General features: G+C 40.7%; 3 protein-coding genes and 1 pseudogene across 4 annotated transcripts; 2 read left to right on the plus strand and 2 right to left on the minus strand.

Annotated features, from left to right (window-relative positions):
• Positions 1 to 21: 21 nt before the first annotated feature.
• On the minus strand, positions 22 to 10,692 carry LOC149925645 (uncharacterized). The gene is made up of 5 exons (XM_090161801.1): positions 10,642 to 10,692; positions 9,101 to 9,214; positions 1,250 to 1,354; positions 1,110 to 1,191; positions 22 to 663 (listed from the first exon to the last, which is right to left on the minus strand). The coding sequence occupies exons 1-5, from the start codon at positions 10,690 to 10,692 to the stop codon at positions 311 to 313; spliced, it is 705 nt and encodes a 234-aa protein (XP_090017927.1). The 3' UTR covers positions 22 to 310.
• On the plus strand, positions 4,192 to 6,089 carry LOC149925646 (uncharacterized). The gene is made up of 3 exons (XM_090161296.1): positions 4,192 to 4,222; positions 4,414 to 4,527; positions 4,611 to 6,089. Exons 1-3 carry the CDS (start codon positions 4,217 to 4,219, stop codon positions 5,979 to 5,981), a joined length of 1,491 nt encoding a protein of 496 aa, XP_090017422.1. The 5' UTR covers positions 4,192 to 4,216; the 3' UTR covers positions 5,982 to 6,089.
• A 3,223-nt stretch (positions 10,693 to 13,915) lies between the features above and the next one.
• On the plus strand, positions 13,916 to 15,114 carry LOC149925647 (cuticle protein 14 pseudogene; annotated as a pseudogene). The gene is made up of 3 exons (XR_016477110.1): positions 13,916 to 13,924; positions 13,983 to 14,078; positions 14,689 to 15,114. The product of XR_016477110.1 is annotated as a cuticle protein 14 pseudogene (transcript).
• Positions 15,115 to 16,232: 1,118 nt separating this feature from the next.
• LOC149925648 (uncharacterized) lies at positions 16,233 to 17,425 on the minus strand. Its single transcript, XM_090161298.1, has 3 exons — positions 17,404 to 17,425; positions 17,192 to 17,311; positions 16,233 to 17,120 (listed from the first exon to the last, which is right to left on the minus strand). Exons 1-3 carry the CDS (start codon positions 17,407 to 17,409, stop codon positions 16,299 to 16,301), a joined length of 948 nt encoding a protein of 315 aa, XP_090017424.1. The 5' UTR covers positions 17,410 to 17,425; the 3' UTR covers positions 16,233 to 16,298.
• Between the last annotated feature and the right edge of the window lie 1,127 nt (positions 17,426 to 18,552).

An 18,552-nucleotide genomic window follows, 5' to 3' on the forward strand; every position in this document is an offset into this window, starting at 1 on the left:
CTTGTTTAAATACGGTTTATTGCAAGCCCAGGCCTTATAGTCCCAAGCAACATTTCATTGGATCATTTTAAAAGAAATATAAAGAAATTATTTTTGAGGTACATTGCAAAGCGTTTTGGTATCGCATCCCGTAAACAAATATGCCCGTGTGAAAATACTTTTTTACACAATGAAAATTCAACCAAGTTGAGATATGACTAAAAATTAATGCCTATATCATTTTCTTTGAACGCGACGGTATTTACAACAACAACAACAATAACCACCGGATAAGGTAACATTAGAAAAACCACATCTTATTGTGTCTTTTTTAGATTCTGTAGCCGTAATTGCCCAAGTGCGGAGCGTAGAGATGAGGATAAGCGGCGGCGTAGTGGTGCACGAATGGGGCGTATTGGTGGGCGGTTGGGGCGGCGGCGTATGCGGCAACTGGGGCGGCGGCGTATGCGGCAACTGGGGCGGCAGCGTAGGTGGCGATGGTGGCGGCGGGAGAGACGACCAAGTCCTTGTTGATGGAAGTATGAGCCGGGTCCTGGATGGTAGCCCCGACTCCTGGTTCGTTGCTCTTGATGTCGGTACGGAAACCGGCGGCATCGGCGACGTAATTGACTATTCGGACACGGCCATCGATGTCGGTAAGTCCGTAAGACCCAACTTTGTTACCTGTAATTAGGAATTAAACTGTCACTGGCTACTAAAGTGGTAGGAAAGTATAGGCTGGTTTGCACTGTGGCAAAAACGGCACGACGCAAAAAAGGTATTTGGCTTTAAAAAATACTTTTGTGGTCTGCGTGGCTTTTTGCCTAGATGAAACCCTGGATTAATTAACGAACAGGAATATTACGGCTTAGCTAAAATTTAAAACGTTTGTTTTTGTTGTAAGAAAATTCAAAACTATATCTCCACAAAGTACGAAAAACAGAGCATGGAACTGCTTGCGGAAAATCTAGATAAACCCAGTTTTTAACGCATGCGCAGACGTTGTTACGTCTCTATTTCTCGATAGAGAGCCATTTACAAACGATTTAGCACCAATCAGGGAAATTCTACCCTGCGCGTTAATTAATCCATGATGTAACCAACCTTTACCCTACACAAATGGAACGTACCATACACATCTCCTACTTCCTTTCTGAAAGTACCACCAGTAGCGTGTCCTTCATCGTAGGCAAAGGCGTAGTTTCCAATGTTCTTTCGGATGAAAATAATGGTTTACAAATCTATTGATATCTAAGCAGTAATTACTTACATCTTGACTTCTCTGTTGAGTGCTAAATCCGGTGCTGACGCTAGAAAGTACCGCTACCGGTGCACCTGCATTAGCGTAAGCGATCACGGCTAAGATAACGAAGACCTGAAACGTAAACCAAAGGAAAGAATAAGTTATAGTCCAACTACAGTTATATCGGTGGAAAATGCACCTTCATTTTGTTGAAATCAATGGTGTTGCTAAGACACTTTATGCCGATTTGGTGGTCCGAGCGGTCCCTTATATACCCCGAAACGGACCGTCCATTGTTTAATTCATAAATGGACTTATCCCACCCTTTTTGGGGCTGGCGAAAAACTCCGCTCTGAACATCTAACATGACCGTCTAATCTTTAAATAATAAATGGGCGTTCATGTGTCAAATTCCAAAACAGAGGAAGGAACTCGACGATATCGCAAATAATGAAGTTTTTACTCTAATAAGCTGCCATATAACAATCTTTATAATGACCCGCTATGCGCGTTAAAAAATGTTCGTGAGTTTAACATTTTAGTTAATGGCCAAGGACGTTTCTTTTACTCTGCCGGGGAAATTTGCTCGGATTTTTCGGTGGAACAATATAGAATCTACGTAGCGCGGTTAATATATGGGCTCTGGGTGTGAAGGTTTCAGGATTCTACGCGGATCGCCACGCCCGGCTTGAACTTATATATATCTAAGTTTAGTTTAATTTAATCGGCGCAATAAAAACATTATTTTCACCCCACGGAAAACTTTCGTTTTGGAAGGACCTTGAAAGCCACATCCTTTTCGAAAAGCTATACAGCCTTTCCGGATGATTTTAAAAAGAGAGGCGTGTGCTCTATGGGCATTTTTAATTTGGGAGGAGATTTCGTGCCTGGATCTTACCGGTGCACGACTGCTGGCTGTAATCTTAATTCTGTTTTATGTAACTATATTTGCATAATACATTTTTGATTCGGAAATGTTTTAATTATTTCAGTTAAGGAATAATATCAGCTTAGCTTATACCTAAGGAACCCACACAAGCCGAAGTTAACTAGTAGCTTTTGAAGCCAATTACTGCTGGCCGAGTTAAATGGCGGAGGAGGGTGGTGGAGAGTCCTTGATGCCACGTGAGCCACTTATTAGTAACTTTAATGGAGAGGGGGATGCCGAAGAGCTCGAGGAAAACCCTCTAACCAGCAGGGAGATAACTTGCTAACTCAACGCGGAAGGAGTGGTTCCGAATTTTAACCCAGTGTCACAAACTGAGATCGAGCCCAGCTCCTCTTGCAGCGAGGCGCGAGTGTAAACCACTTCACCTTATATATATTGGTAAACCAAATAATTACACAAATTGTTTTACACTTGAGGTCAAGTACAAAAAACTGTTCTGTACGAAAAATAAGATAGGCAAATGTTTTGGTTTAAGAGAAAACTGTTACACTAACTGCTGCACGAGAAATAAGGTTCATAAACTGCAGGAAGGGAAATAAGTGACATAAACTGCAACCACGGAAATACATTACGTAAACCGTAACAAGGGGAAATAAGTTACATGTACACCAACTGCTGCACGATCTGCTGCAAGGGAAATTATTTACGTAACCCTTTACAAGGGGAAATAAGTTACAAAAATGCTGCACGATAAATAAGATGCACGAGCTGCAGCAAGGAAATTAAGTTGCATCATTCACTGCTCGGGAAACAAGTTACACAAACAGCAAAATTTAAGACAGTTAAAAAAATCGTTGAAGTTGTAAAACGGATTGGTTAACATTATTTTCAGCTGGTTTCACTCAAATAGCGTACTTAATTTAATTTTGAATAGCAAATACCCCGGAATATTTATCAGTGGGTATTTACCATCTCAAACCCTTTTTATCGTGTCGCGTAAGACCTTCAGCCCCTATTATTTTCAACGTTTCCTCTCTTTTGTGAAATGGCGTACGACATGGTTTCATTGTTAATTTGCTCGTTCTTGAGACACAGAGTTCTCCAAAATAACCGGAACAAAAAGTCCGACCAATACATCACTCTAGAACCTGCTACGCAACAAATTACTCTTATTTCGAAGAGTCCTGGAAATTCACCCAAAAGATTTCAAGTGTCTGCGTAGTGTCGCTCCCATTCTTATTAGAAACGTTTCGAAACATAGTTTAATCGTGACTCAGATTTTAGTGGATCAACCCTTCGAAACTACAACGCAATGCGTAAATTTTAAAAGGACAAATTTGAATCCCACTATAACGTCAAACCCTTGAAATAACGGTTCTAGATTTCTACAAAAACGATTTAAAAGAAAAGGGAAATTTTGGCTCGGGGCGAATATTCTCCCAATTAATTTCATTTTGCCTTTTTATTATTATACGACTCTGGAGAAATTGAGAAATTTCAAACGACTTGCCAAAAGACATCGGGAAAAATTAGTTGTACTTCTACAACCGTATTATTTTCAATGTTGTATTTCTAATATGGTTAACGTATCGGTAGCGGTGATGGGATTAACGAAAGTAGAAGGATATTTTTCTAAATGTAAGCGGTGAAAGTTTTGAAGATTCGTTATAGATCCGCCCTTGCCGTTTTGATAAACTGTTTACGGTGAAAAACCCCAGCCAGTTTTTTGAAATATGGTTGTTATTTTATCGAAGGCTAGTCTCTCTGACGTTCGTGGTTGAAGGGAGAAAAGCTACCTACGAAGATATTTATCTGGGAGTGGTTTTTGTATTAGTCGACTAAGCTGACTGTGTAGAAAAAATGGGTCAGGAAAAACCTAGCTTCCTTCGAAAGAGTTTTTCGGACCTTGAAGAGAAAGATTTCTCTGAAATACGAAGATCGGGAATAGTTTTCGATTGTCCCGTTATGATGGCGTCGCTCTTAAAAGGGGGGCCAGCGGCGACGCCCCGAGTCGGAAAATGGGAACGGGTATAAAAGTGAATTTTCACTTTCTCAACCGGTCATATCTTTCTTCGGTGCCGCAGTAGACGCTTGGACACAGGATCATGAAGGTAAGCGATTTGATCTCTCTCCACGACTAAACAATGGATTATTAGGCGAAGGGTGGGTTTGATTTACGGCGTTAAATGTTTACTCGCTATTCTCAAGCGTTCTTTCACCCTTCGTTTATTAGCCCATCAAGATACGTCCCATGTACGGATTAAATGGGAACTTAAATTGGTTGGTTGTTTGTTTCGTTTAGTTCCTCGCTTTATTCGCTTTTGTCGCCGTGGCCCGAGCTGGGGTGGTTCAAGTGGCACAACCAGCTGTCGCCGTTGTTGAAACTGGAATCAGTACCCAATCCCGCTCCCAAGACGTAAGTACTCAGTCTCGGCTTGCTTAATCGTATTGATAATTTTGCTTCAATTTGAAATTAACGACAGCTAATTGTTTCTATAGAACCTCGGTAACTACGCCTTCGCTTACGACGAAGGTCACACCACCGGAGGTACCTTCAGGAAGGAAGTTGGAGACTCTTTCGGCAATAAGGTTGGATCCTACGGCCTCGTCGACGCCGATGGTCGCCAACGTATCGTCAACTACGTCGCCGACGCCAATGGCTTCCGCGCCGATATTAAGACCAACGAACCGGGAGTCGGAATTAGCGCCGAAGATCCAGCTCATACCACAATCAATAAGGAAATTGTGGCTGTCGGAGCTCCGACTGTTGTCACCAAGTCCATCCAAGCTCCAGTTGTCTTAGCCACCGTAGCTTCTGCCCCACAGGTTGTTCACGCCAAATCCATTGGTGTAGCTCCCGTCGCTCATGCCCCAATAGCGGTCGCAGCCCCAGTGGCGGTCGCAGCCCCAGCCGCTTACACTCACCAAGTCGTTTCTCACACCGTTCCAGCACCAGCCGTCGCTTACGCTAGTCCCGCCGGCGCTTTGGCCTACAACTCTCTTTTGGGTCACAGTACCGTATCCCACGCTGTGTCCGGACCAATCACCCAAGTTATAGCTCACTCCGCTCCAGCTACCCAAATCGTTACCAAGAGCGCTCCGATTATTCAAAACACCATCGCCGCTCCATTGGTTCAACAACCTGCTGTTTTGACCCAACAAGCTGCCGTTGTCCAACATGCCCCAATTGTCCACCAAGCTCAATTGGTCCAACAAGCGCCAATCGTTCACCAAGCGCCAATCGTTCACCAAGCTCAATTGGTCCAACAAGCGCCAATCGTTCATCAAGCTCAATTGGTCCAACAAGCCCCAATCGGTCAAAAAAGCCAAATCGTTCATCAAGCTCAATTGGTACAACAAGGCCCAATCGCCCACCAGCAGGCTGTCTACCAACAAGCCCCATTGGTTCAACAAGCCGTTTACCAACAAGCACCTTTGGTTCAACAAGCCGTTTACCAACAAGCACCTTTGGTTCAACAAGCCGTTTACCAACAAGCACCAGTCGTTAAACAAGTTGTGGAACAAGCTCCATTGGTCCAACAAGCCATCTACCAACAAGCACCAGTTGTTAAACAGGTTGTCCAGCAAGCCGCTCCACTCCAAACCCTGAGCTACAGCTCTTACACCGCTCCACAATCTTCCTTGGCCTATACCGCCTACTCTTCCCCAGCTACCAAGGTCGCCCACGCCCAAGCGGCCGCCTACGGATACGGCCACCCCCATCTGGCTTACGCTCCGAGTCCACTGTCGTACATGACCGGACCTCTCAGCTACGCCCCGAGCCAATTGTCTTACGCCGCCAACCCCATCCCAATCGCCCACCATCAACTTGGAGTCAAGAGTATCCATTCAGGAGTCCGATACATTTAAACGGAGCATTTCTGTAATTTATTAATTTTATATACATGTATACTATTGTATAACGTCTTTCATTTGTTTAAAAAATAAACACGAAACCGTGATGACTTTTAAAAGCTATTCTTTTCCAATCATTACTAAACTTTATAACAGAATCGAAGACTTACAAATTAAATTAAAAAAATGAGAACTAATAAATAAATATTTTACCTCCGTATTATTGCAAGGGTTTTAAAAATTTGCTTTAAACTTGATCACTTTTATTGTTGGCCTATCTTTATTTTCTTAATAATATCAGATTTACGATAAAAATTAAGTTTTTGCGAATTTTAAAACATTAGCCGTTAAAACTTTTAACCTCAATTTATGGTAAATATTTTCAAGTAAACAAACCCGTACATTTTTAATTAATCAATTCCCGTAACCTTGTAAAAGTTGCACTTGGCAATTCTGGCTGGCAAAGATTCGACTTTTGAGAAATAAGACCATTTCAAGGTCCGCGACTGTTGGGCTGCTTTGAAACGTATAATCACGCAGTACGCCGAGTAATATCATTTTTAAACCGTTAGATTTATTATATAGTTTGGAAGTTAGATTATAACGGATCGGATAAATCAAAGCCCCAGGGCGCGTTTTAGCTATGATCGAATTATTTTTATTTCCTCTCTTTACACGCTGCCAGAGTATCAATGCCAAACGATATACGGTAATTAAAGTAGGATTTGCATACAATAACCTTGCGAGGTTCGCGCCGAAGCCCCAAAGACAGACAAGTCCTCTTTGTACGTGATTGCAATCGGAGGCGAAATCTTTCCCACACTTCCCAGTACTTCTACCGAGAGGAACGTACCATTTATCAACCTCGAACGGTACACACTTATTTTACGACTCGGCTGAAGGGAAAGGAAACACCCCCTTTGGCCCGAAAAAGGGTCCGTACTCTTCTGAGGAACGGACCGAACCACCTCCCGCTATTACGGAAACTGACGTGTTGACTAAGATAGGGAAAACACACAGTCTCGGTTAATAAAATTCACTCCATTATCAAGATGTTTCGGAGAAAAAAACGTCGAATTTTTTATTTCTCTCTTACCGCCGACACACCAGCTGTGGTGCCATTTCACCCTGAGAGCATTCCTCCGCTGTAACAGAGCCTTGAGCTCTGTTCCGAAGTTTTCTTAATAGGCTATAAATCCCGCGAAACCTTTGCCATGAAGCCCAGACGACATCCGAGTCTCCCGAAGGATTCAAACCGTCACCGACCACCAACTCTTCCTCGGATATCATGGTAATTCCTTTTGATTTTTCTACCCTAATCGAATCCCCGATTCCATTTGATTCAGTTAGCTTTGGTCGATCCCAGTCGCTTTCGTTACACTCGTTCGCTAATTCAATGTCCTTCGCTCTTGAACTTGGGCCACCCTGAGGTGTGAACGCGAATGCACCTTGAGCTTCGCAAATACGTGGGTTGAATCTATATACACGAAAGAGATTTAACTGTTTTTGTAATCGCGGATTTGATTTGCTGAGAAACTGAGATAGTAATTAACGGGGAATATATTCCCGTCGTTTCGCCCCGAGGGTCCCTAACGGTTCATTTTTAAAACGACACCTGCTGGAACAATGCCTAATTATATTTCTCCCAACTGAAATCATATTTAGATATTTCCTTCAATTGTATACTTTATGTCCAAGGTCATATCCGACTAACTCTAATCGGACAATCGTATCTCTTCGTGAAACAAAGACCATTTTGCCATTGGCGTTTTTTTTCCAGATAATTCGTATCTTTCACGCGTCTTTGGTGTTATTAAGTCTGGTGATCCTGTCCCGACAAACTGGCCTTCTTTACAGACCGATTCAAGTCACCACAGTCAAAAAACCAGATAACTCCGTACAGTTTCGAAGATACGATGTAAGGTTTTTACCATTTTGATAACGTTAGGCTAGGCGCCCACTGGCTGTACGTTTCGTATCCGTCCTGCCTTCCACAAAGCATTGTCTTCGTCACGAAGCAAAGGCTTGTGAAAGGTAGGACGGAGACGTTACGAAGAGCAGCGAGCGCCTGGCTTTAAGCCCCATTTTCATGCTCGCTGGTAGCGGGTAAAAATCGACAAAATCAGCTTCAGCTATACACTTTTTCACTTTCCGCGTCGATCTGTTTCAAACAAATATTTTAGCTTTATTTTCACGCTTGCGAGTGGCAGAAGCGAATTTTGACGATTTTTATCCGCTACCAGCGAGCATGAAAATGGGGCTTTAGAGTTAGCTAATTTCGTAAGCGTTAAAATAAGGTAACGTCGATACTAAAATTATGAACTACAAAGAAAATGGCAGTGATGGGCACCGCTCATCTTATTTGAGGGGTTTTGTAAGTTTGAGCTAAATTGAGCGGAAAATATATTTTCAGCTCTAAAAATTGAGCGGAAATTACGAGCGCCTATTCCGGCTCTCAATATTGAGCGGAAATTACGAGCGCCTATTCCGGCTCTCAAAATTGAGCGGAAATTCATAAGCGCCTATTTCGGCTCTCAAAAATGAGCGGAAATCCGCAAGCACCTATTCCGACTCTCAAAAATGAGCGGAAATTTGCGAGAGCCTATTCCGACTCTCAAAAATGAGCGGAAATTCGGGAGAGCCTATTCCGACTCAAAATTGAGCGGAAATTCATAAGCGCCTATTCCGACTCTCAAAATTGAGCGGAAATCCGTGAGCTCATATTCCGGCTCTAAAATTTTTGAGAGCGTGAGCAGTTAACACACGAGAGACCACTAGCGGTGTGCGAGCTGAGCGGTTCCCTAATAAAAGTGCCCATCTCTGCAAAATAGTATAGGCGTCTATTACGTCGCGAACCGATTTTCTGGGAGTCAAAGGCTGTTTTAACCTCCAACCCTGAGATGCTTCGGGTACGTGCGGAGGTGAAAGAGTCTATCTCTCCCTCGAGGATGCTCGAAAGGGAAAAACGGGGTGAATAAATTAATAGCGTCGACTACCTGGTCGTTTTTTTCTTTATCTTACGCCACGTACAGGATGAAGGGAATTACGCCTTTGGCTACGAGACGGAGCAGTCGTCCGCCACATCCTTTCACAGGGAGATCGGAGACGCGAAGGGCAATAAAGCCGGCACTTACGGATTCACGTCCAACGGAAGGATCCGAATCGTCAACTACGTGGCGGATTCGCGGGGTTTCCGAGCCACGGTTCAAAGCAACGAACCCGGACTGGCCAAATCGCCGCACGTCGCCCTCACGTTACCGCTCACGCTGGCCCTCTGGAAGCGAAAGAATCTAGAGTACTCCTTCTAAGTGCCGACCAATAAGGTTGAATAAATAGAGATCCAAATCCGCCTTCCAGGACCTACCGTTTTGCGGGACAGTATTTGTTGAGTTGGAGATTTAGGCCTAGGAAATGAACTTAATCAAATCGTGCTGGCGCCATCTATCGTGTTATTGGTCAACTAAACCTTAACATATTTTGCAAGAGTGTCTGCTTATAGAAACAGATGGCGCCAACACGATTGGATTAAGTTTGAAACTTGAGTCTAATTCTCCGACTCAAATAAAACGTGTCTCGCGAATCCCAGATTTGTTTGGATCTCTATTTATTCTACCTCATTGGTGCCGACACATTTTGAGCGTTTTTAAATGAACAGTAACGCCTTCGACCATTCCTTTACGTCTTCAGTTCCCGGACATGGAAGTTCTTGAGACAAAAGTGGGAGAGCTCAGCTTTAGTTTCATTGTTTTCATTATGGTCTGGAAATGATCCGCTGGAATGGTGAATTAATTATTAAGAAATCGCGTTGGATTTGGTCGTCTTGGCCTACTACTACTCCTACTACAGACAAATTGGTTATCACATTGATAGTGTAATTAGGTTTTTTTTTGTTTGTATTGAAATAAATCCGGATCTTTTTTAAATTTCTTTGTACTTGAGTTTTTAAATTTGCGAAACATTGGAGTTTAATTATATAACGTCAAAAAGTTACAAAAACAAAGAGCATTCATTAACGCTTAAAGGTGGTTGCATTAGACCAAACGAATTTTTTACGTCGATGCTAGCCGTCGTGCCGTCTTTGCCTTAAGGCTTACTTTCACTATGACAAAATTTCCGTTAGCCTTAGTTTCAATAGTTATAAAGTGACATTATGACGCGAGCTAGTGCAAACTAAGCTTTAGTGCCACTCCTAATACAGATTTTGCGCCTAGTGAAGGATAGGTTTGGTTAGGTTAAGGTTAGTTTAGGCTTAGAATATAATTAGGTCATGTTAAGTTTAGGGAAGAATTAGGTTATTTTATATTTAGAAAAGAATTAGGTAATGGGTTTAGGAAACAATTAGCTACATAAAACTTCTTTACCGTGGTGAAATATAAATAAAACAAATAATAAATTTAAAGAGACTAAAGTGTCAGTCTTTTTAAATTTATTTATTGTTTTAAGCAATTAGGTCATGTTAGGTTTAGAATAAGGTTAGGTTAGGTTTAGGTTAGGTTTAGATTAGGCTTAGTTTAGGTTTAGTTTAGGCTTAGCTTAGAATTTAGTTATTCTCTGCGGCCAAGAAGAGGCGAGGTATTGAGGTAATAATAAATAGTGTTTTAAAAAGGAACTACTGATAATTTATTAGATATTTATTTCTTAATTAGAATTAATGTTTCCATCAAGATTGGAATACCATTTTACCAAATTGCTCTGTTAGTATTACAGTTTTCTTTCGCAGCCTCATATATGAGGATTTTTAAAATTAAGCAAAATCAACCAAAATTATGATAAGATTGGTAAATGTCACTTCTGAAAAAAATTACCCATTTTAAAATGACATCCAGATCGAAAATATTTTGCTAGTAGCAAGAACGTATATATGTATAAGAACGTTGAACGATCCAATTGGCACCTGGTGCCATGATGCAAAAACCGCGTGCGGCGCGCGCTAAAGGTTAAAACCGTTTCTAGTTCAAGCGCGGGCTGCACGCGGATTTTAGGGCGGAGTTATTCTGTAACCGATTAAATCATGGCCCAAGCGATGCCTTTTGTTCAACGTTCTTATACATATATACATGCTTGTTAGTACTCAAATTTAGAACTACCCAAATTTCGACACAACTACCCATTAAAGGGAATATAACCTCAGGTATTTGGTGTGGAACACCAACGTTTGCTGCTCTGGCCGCTCTTGCCTTTGGCTTTAAAAATGTTTGCCACCAAATACCTTTAAAATAGGCCCTGCCAGTTTCCTTAATAAAAAATGAGTTGATTAAAATAATAATGTTTTAATACAGGATAAAAAAAAAGCTGTACACTTATTGGGCTCTGATACGCGATACAAAAAATACTGTAACGCTCGAAACAAAAGAAACTATTTACATTAATATTGAAACAATGATAGTGCCCGAAAAACAAAAATAAAAAAACAGAATTTCACAAAAAAAAAAGATAAATATGAAGCGACAGTAATAAAATTAAAAAAAGGCTAATAGTAAGTAATGCTGAACAACTTAATTATTCAAACCTTTTTAATTCAATTACGTTTTCGTAAAATAATTAACATTTATTAGGTTAGTCTGATAGTTCCAAGCTAAGAATAATAAACCTACATAAATTAAGTATCTGCAGACTACCAATATCGTAACCTATGAAACGTAATATTCAAAACTAGCAACAAGGACAAACATTCCGGAAAAATCTACTAAAAATCATTATTTCTCGTTGTACGATACGTCAACAGTATAATTAATTATCTTTCAGACGAAATACAGTTAGAGAAACTTGGACCTTGGAAATGACGCGTTTTCTAGTTATTTTTTTCTTCATTGTTCATTGGAACTCTTATTTCTCGCCCATATGAGATTGACTCATTTTCTACAGGGTAGATTAAGAAATGAAGTTTAATTTAAAAAATATTTAATTTTCGTAATTCAACTTTTCAGTTTATGAACCCCTAAATTTTAATTTTGATCACCCTGTATATAGTCTTCTTCGCCTTGGTATAATTTCCAATTACTTTCACACCCTAAAAATCCGGTTAGAATCGAAAAGGTTAAGTTAAGAAATTTTCGCTATGAAATGTTCATAAAAATATCGCAATTTGAAGTTTTGCTATAAAATTAATCCACTTTATCAAACAAAAATATACTTTTCAAATATCAGAGTTTCGATATTTTAAAAACCGAAATATTTACCATATCTTCCCTTCCATCTCATACAAGGAGACTACCCGAGGTATTACACACCGATTTCGTTCAAACTCAAGGGAATGGTAGACCTTCATGTAACTTGAAAAATCCTAAAGGGAATTTATTCAATGGGAAACCGTTTTGCCATGACAACGAAAAATGTTTTTGACAACATAAAATGGAAATTTTTCCTATTTAAGCCATATCGATTCATTTTCACCCATTTGGTTCAAATTGATCAAAATGTGATCAATTTTGATTTTTTTCGTCAATTTTTAACATTTTTTTTTATAATTTTTGGTATTTTAAATTTTTTTAAATTTTTTAAATTTTTTCACAGGGGGGGAGGGACCATTGTAATCGGTCAAAATCCCATGTTATTTTCAATGGGAAAATTTCCAATTTATGTTGTCAAAAACATTTTTCGTTGCCATGGCAAAACCGTTGCCCATTGAATAAATTCCCTTTAGGATTTTTCAAGTTACACGAAGGTCTACCAATTCCCCGAGTTTGGACAAAATCGGTGTGTAACACCTCGGGTCGTCTCCTTGTTAGTATCGCGAAATCGATTGTCCGTATGATAAAATCGAGTTAATTACTAGAAAGAAAATGTTCGACACAGAGTCACGACCACCGTTTATCAAGCTTATTATATCAAGCTACTGCGAATTCCTAAAAAAAGTGAGATTTAATTGAGTTGTGATGGTTCCGCGTTAAGCTATAATAGTCCAAAAACAAGCGTGGGACGATGTTACCGTTTTTAACTGCCGAGTTGCGATAGCCTTGAAATCGATACAAATCGATTCAAAACCTTTCGAAGGAGTTGTGTGAACGAGGCTAAATCATTTTAAACCGATTCAAAACGTTTTCTACCGCTTAATAAGGTCAATGGCCCGAATTTGTTTATAAACGATCATTTTTCAATATCCCCTCCAGACAATAACATTTTGAAGGACACTAGTCTTACATATTTTACCACATTTTATTGAGCCCACCACCGTTTATATGATTGATCATACCAGGCTATCCTTACACTATAAACGAACTTTGGTAGATCGTATAAACGGTAGAAATATATATTAATAAACGCTATCAATTTAAAACAAACGTTGCAATATCCTCCCGACTTTCTAATAAATATTTATTAAAAAAAAAACAGAAATCGTGTATAATTTCCAACGAAATATAGGGGTGACTTCTGTAGACTTCTGTTTGGGTTGGAAAAACGCCTAGATCGTTTGTATAAAGTCATGTTTTATTAAACTTTTGGGATTATCCGCGCGTTGCGCCTGAAGCCATTATTTTACATAGTCACCCGCGAAAAGACAATGAATTTCAATAGCTTTAAAATATATTCCCCGTTTTGACCTTGTAGACAAAATAAATAGTTTGAAAGGGTTTATTTCGCTTCTGTGTGGAAAAAGAGCTTTATTCTTCGAGAAAAAAACCAAGGCTACTCGAAATGGCTCAGAAATTCCGTTATATTTTCATCATTCAATTAGGCTTACCTGGATGACATTGAAAATGAAGAAGACGCTCAACTTAACGATATAACGACGCTTCTTTTGATATCCCGCGCCAAAACAAACGTTTTACACGTTACTAAGAATGTAAGTCATTCGAATGAGAGGTAATTATGACGACTCCAGCACGCCCAGGGTATATACTTGAAAATTGACTCGTTGAGATCTGTATAAAAGGGACCATCTTCGTCATTATTGGAACCATACTGTAAATCATCTTCTGCAAAGCTGGTGCCCTTATCACTCAAGCATCATGATTCAGGTACGTTTTGGTAACTTCAGACGATTCGATGACTTAATAAACGAATGTTTTCCGGTAGATTTTGCTAATTTTGACTACCATAGTAGCTATAAATGGAGCTGCCATCAAATCGCCTCCCGAATCCGGTGTCAGCATCCAGCAACAGCACGAAGATGTAGGGTGCTTGTTCAATTATATTACGTGATATTAGTGTTGCCGTGGCGTACCGAGGGTATATGGCGCCCGGTTAAAAAGCTTCAAAATGGCGCCCTCCAATATACCAAAAAAAATTAAAATAGCTTTGTAATTTTTTTATTAAATGAAAATCAATTTAATAATATTTTTTTATCCTGAGTGTAAAGCCGGTCTCTCCCCCGAGAACAGACCGCGAATTTAGTATAGACTATGCTACCTTTAACCGTTACTTTAGTATCGTCGTTGGTACGGCCTTACTTCAAAAATTATATAACCTACCGATTAATTTACCAACCACAACATTAGTATGTCCTTCGTAAGTTCGATTTTGTTCTGATATTGTGATAAATTTTGGAAAAACTAGAAATTGTTTTAGATAGAAATCTGAACAACTGAAAAATTAAAATTCTATTGAGCGAAGAATCAGAATGATCACTGTTTGAAGGAACAATTGGAGATTAAAGATGGCAGTGTTTTGGCACCCCCTACATGATAACCATATTGGCGCCCGGTTAAATATTAACCACCTTAACCCGGGTCGGTACGCCTCTGTAAAGTCGATATTAATTAATTTAGAGTTTTCTTTTTAGGAAAAAGGTAATTACGCTTTCGCTTACAGCGAAGGACATACCTCGGGTGGAAGTTTTCACAAAGAAGTGACAGACGCGTCTGGGAACAAATATGGTTCGTACGGACTTCAAGACGCGGATGGTCGCGTTCGTATCGTGAATTACGTGGCTGATGATAAAGGATATCGCGTGGATATTAAAAGCAACGAAGAAGGAGTTGGTACGCATCCGGAAGATCCGGCCCACACTAGTATAAACAAGGCCGCTTTCTTGGTCTCGACACCAGTATACCACATCATTAGTCCCCACACCGTGACGACGCCTCTGACCGGACCTGTCGTCCTCGGTAGCCCTTGGGGTGGTTTCGCTTATACCACAGGCGTGGCCCACCACCCATTTGGTTGGCCGATCGCGTCGTACAGTTCAGTGGTTCGAAGCCCTCAGTAAGACGATCAATGTTATTTTTTATTATATTATTTGTAGTATGTTCAATATTTTAATTGATAATAAAGTTAATTTTATATAGGCTTGTGATTTGCTAATTTAGTAAGACACATATTTAAATAACTTAATACCATAAGTAACATAATTACGTAAGTATGACACTGAATGATCTCGAGTAGTAGAGTGGTTGCGTAATCGGAAACTGGACTCGTATTTATCTCTTTGCTGGCGAAATTTCTGCCAAATTAGTTTGATGGCTATAAATACGAGCAAACACACGTTGAAGTCTCCAATTTGAAAATAAATAATTTATATAATCGTAAATTTAATAGACAATTGCTTCGTCAGTCCATAATGATGTATATGGTCATTGGCGAAACAGACTATCATTAAAGAGCTTAGCGTTGTGAGAATAGTAAGTGCCATACTTATGATAATTATGTTACTTATGGTAACATATATAAGCGTGATAGAATGTCGCGGAGGAACAGGCAATTCGTTACTTCCTGCTCAATTTGTTGGTAAAAATTCTGCCAGGTTAGCTCGAGTGAAAAAACATTATTTAGATTTCAAATTTAAAAATAACTACCATCAGTAATGAAGCGAGTGTTAATAATAGCAAATTTTTCCATACGATTCAATATGTCATCAGAAATTTGTCAAATAAAGCGTCGTTTTTACTTTTAACAACGTTTTAATTTTGATTAAGCCTTGGTTAAAAAAGGCTGACGACTTTTAGTCAGTCGTTATCTGATATTTTAAAACCACTCAGTCTCTAGCCACGTTGTGATTTTCAGTGGCGAAACAGACTACCATTAAAAATAGAATAGGAAGTGTTTACTTATAATGTTACTTATGGAAAGCGAAACGTAATTAGACACAAGGGTTTAACTTTGTATTTTTATTACAAATATTTTGGCACAACAAAAATACAGTCCATTAGTAATACACTAGCTTGACTAACATTTCTTAAATGTAGTGTACCTTAGGAACAACTGTAGAATTGATTATTCCTAGGGCGCTATACTCTAAATCAATATCACCTAAGACCGTGGACAGTGAAGTGGTTTATTAAAGCTGTTTTGGGGAGAGCGTTTCAATTTCCCAGACTTCGGTAGAGTTCTTAGGTGAGGGTGATTTGACGTACAGTTTGTACAAATAATTACGTAAAATTATTAGTCGTAAATTTACCACGATTTGACGATGGCACCGGCGGACGTAACTGGGAGGCCGTAGGCGATGTTGGAGCTGCTGTAGGTAATGGCTCCGGCGTATGGGTTAGCCAGGGCAATCGGGGCGGCGATTGGAGCGGAATAGGCAATTGGAGCGGAGTAGGAAATTGGAGCGGAGTAGACGATTGGGGCGGCTACTGGAGCAGAGATGGTGATAGGGGTGTTGAGGGCGGCAATTGGGGCCTTGAGGGAAGCGACCAAGTCGGACAGTTTCTTGTTTTCGGCGTCCAAAGCGGCGCGGATCTTGTCGGCTTCTGGGGAAGCTGGGGCGGCTGGAGCTTCGGACCTCAGTTGTGCTGCTGGTGCTTGAGCTGGTGCTGGTTCTTGAGCTGGAGCTGGAGCTGGGGCTGGGGCTGGAGCTGGGACTGGAGCTGGGGCTGGAGCTGGAACTGGAGCTGGAGCTGGGGCTGCGGCTGGAGCTGGAGCTGGAGCTGGAGCTGGGGCTGGTTTTGGATCGGCAGCCTTGGACAGACTGACAGATTCTGGGATGATGGCGGAAGCCAAAATTGGGGCAGAAGCTTCGACAACGATTTCTTTCTTGTTGATGGAGGTGTTGGCTGGGTCGGTGGCGGTGGCTCCGACTCCCGGTTCGTTGCTCTTAATGTCGACGCGGAAGCCAGCGGCGTCGGCGACGTAGTTGACGGTGCGAACACGTCCGTCAATGGTACTGAGTCCGTAAGATCCAGCCTTGTTACCCAAAGCGTCTCCTACTTCCTTTCTGAAGGTACCACCGCTAGTGTGGTTCTCATCGTAGGCGAAAACGTAGTTACCTAAAGTCTACGTCAAAAAAGAACCAAAGTTAGCCTAGTGTCTTACCACTTAAGTCTTTTGATTCACGAAAAACTTACGTCTTGGGTACGGGACTGGGTGCTAACACCGGTCTCGACTACCGCTACTGGAGCTGCAACTGGTGCTTGGACGATCACTCCGGCACTGACGCAAGCGACCAAAGCGAGTAAAACGAAAGACTAGAAAGGAGTTATTCAAATTAAAACTTTGAAAAGGTTCGAACTTAACTTAAGGGTTAATCCGTTGGAGAGAAAACAGTGCGGATACTTACCCTCATGTTGCGTACCGTTCTTTGCAATGGGCAAAAGTGGAATTGATGTCTAATGCCAGATGGAACGCCTTTTTATACGAGCCCAACATTTTCGCATTGCGGGGTGTGGTACTATAAAAACGATTTAAATGGTATCACCATCATTCCATCAAAATGTATTCCGAATTTTTAAAATATTCGGGTATCATTTTTTACGTTTGACATACCCTCTGGCCCGGGAATTCAATGTCAGTGTGTTTTTACGTCGGTGACTGGGCGACTTAACGGTATCGACGAAGTAATTGCGTCTTTTTTTAATAGATTCGGGCGCAGCCAAAGGACGAAGCGCCGTCGAAGATACCCTTTTTTCAACAAAGGGCGTCTACCCACCGCCCTTTCCAACTGGTTTTTGTCGGGTAATTGATGGATAATTATCTCCCTTCGCTGGCAGCGTCTAGGAGGGCAGGCTGAAGCTTCACCCCTGCTGCAGCTCCAGGCGCGAGTTCTCGTGCCCTTGGTCCAAACTTAAAAAGCGATATATTCAAGGCAGTAATTAAATCCTTTTTTCGTATGAAAAAAAGATGAAATTAATGTTGGACGTGTTAGTTGACGATTAAAGGAATGCCGGGTTTGGTACACGGGGCTCCAGCGTGATGTAGGATTATTGGTGTGAGTGTGTGTTGAAGAATAACTTTTTTCGTAGTGTCTTGATTGATGGCTCGATAGTGGTTATTCACGCCGATTGGTCCGTGTTCGATTCCGTAGATAAGACGTGGGACGTTCTAATTGTTAGGGATGGTTTCATTGTTTTTCCTTTGTCTGAAGATTTATTTGTCCTAAATGTGTCGTGGGTGGTTTTTCTGGGAAACAAATGACGTAAAATGTTTTAATGTCCAATTTTGGAAAATATTATTCCGGAACAGGTTTAACAAATCCAAGCATGTTATTATTATTGTGCTTTTGTAAATGATTACTATTCAACTGTTTAAATTCGGTCTATGTGTCATTGATAATGATAGAATTCGTGCAAATAGCAGATACATATAGATTAATATTCGTTATTTCTTCCTTTACTGATGCAAGTTAATGTGGAGACGGATGATAAAAAAGCGATTTCTAGCCTTTGGCGTTTTTACTTTTAAATAAAATACGTGTAGTTTGGAAATGCTT

The sequence above is a fragment of the Leiobunum rupestre genome, chromosome 10, assembly GCF_980474605.1.
Source record: "Leiobunum rupestre chromosome 10, qqLeiRupe1.1.hap1, whole genome shotgun sequence".
Classification (NCBI taxonomy): Eukaryota; Metazoa; Arthropoda; class Arachnida; order Opiliones; family Sclerosomatidae; genus Leiobunum; species Leiobunum rupestre.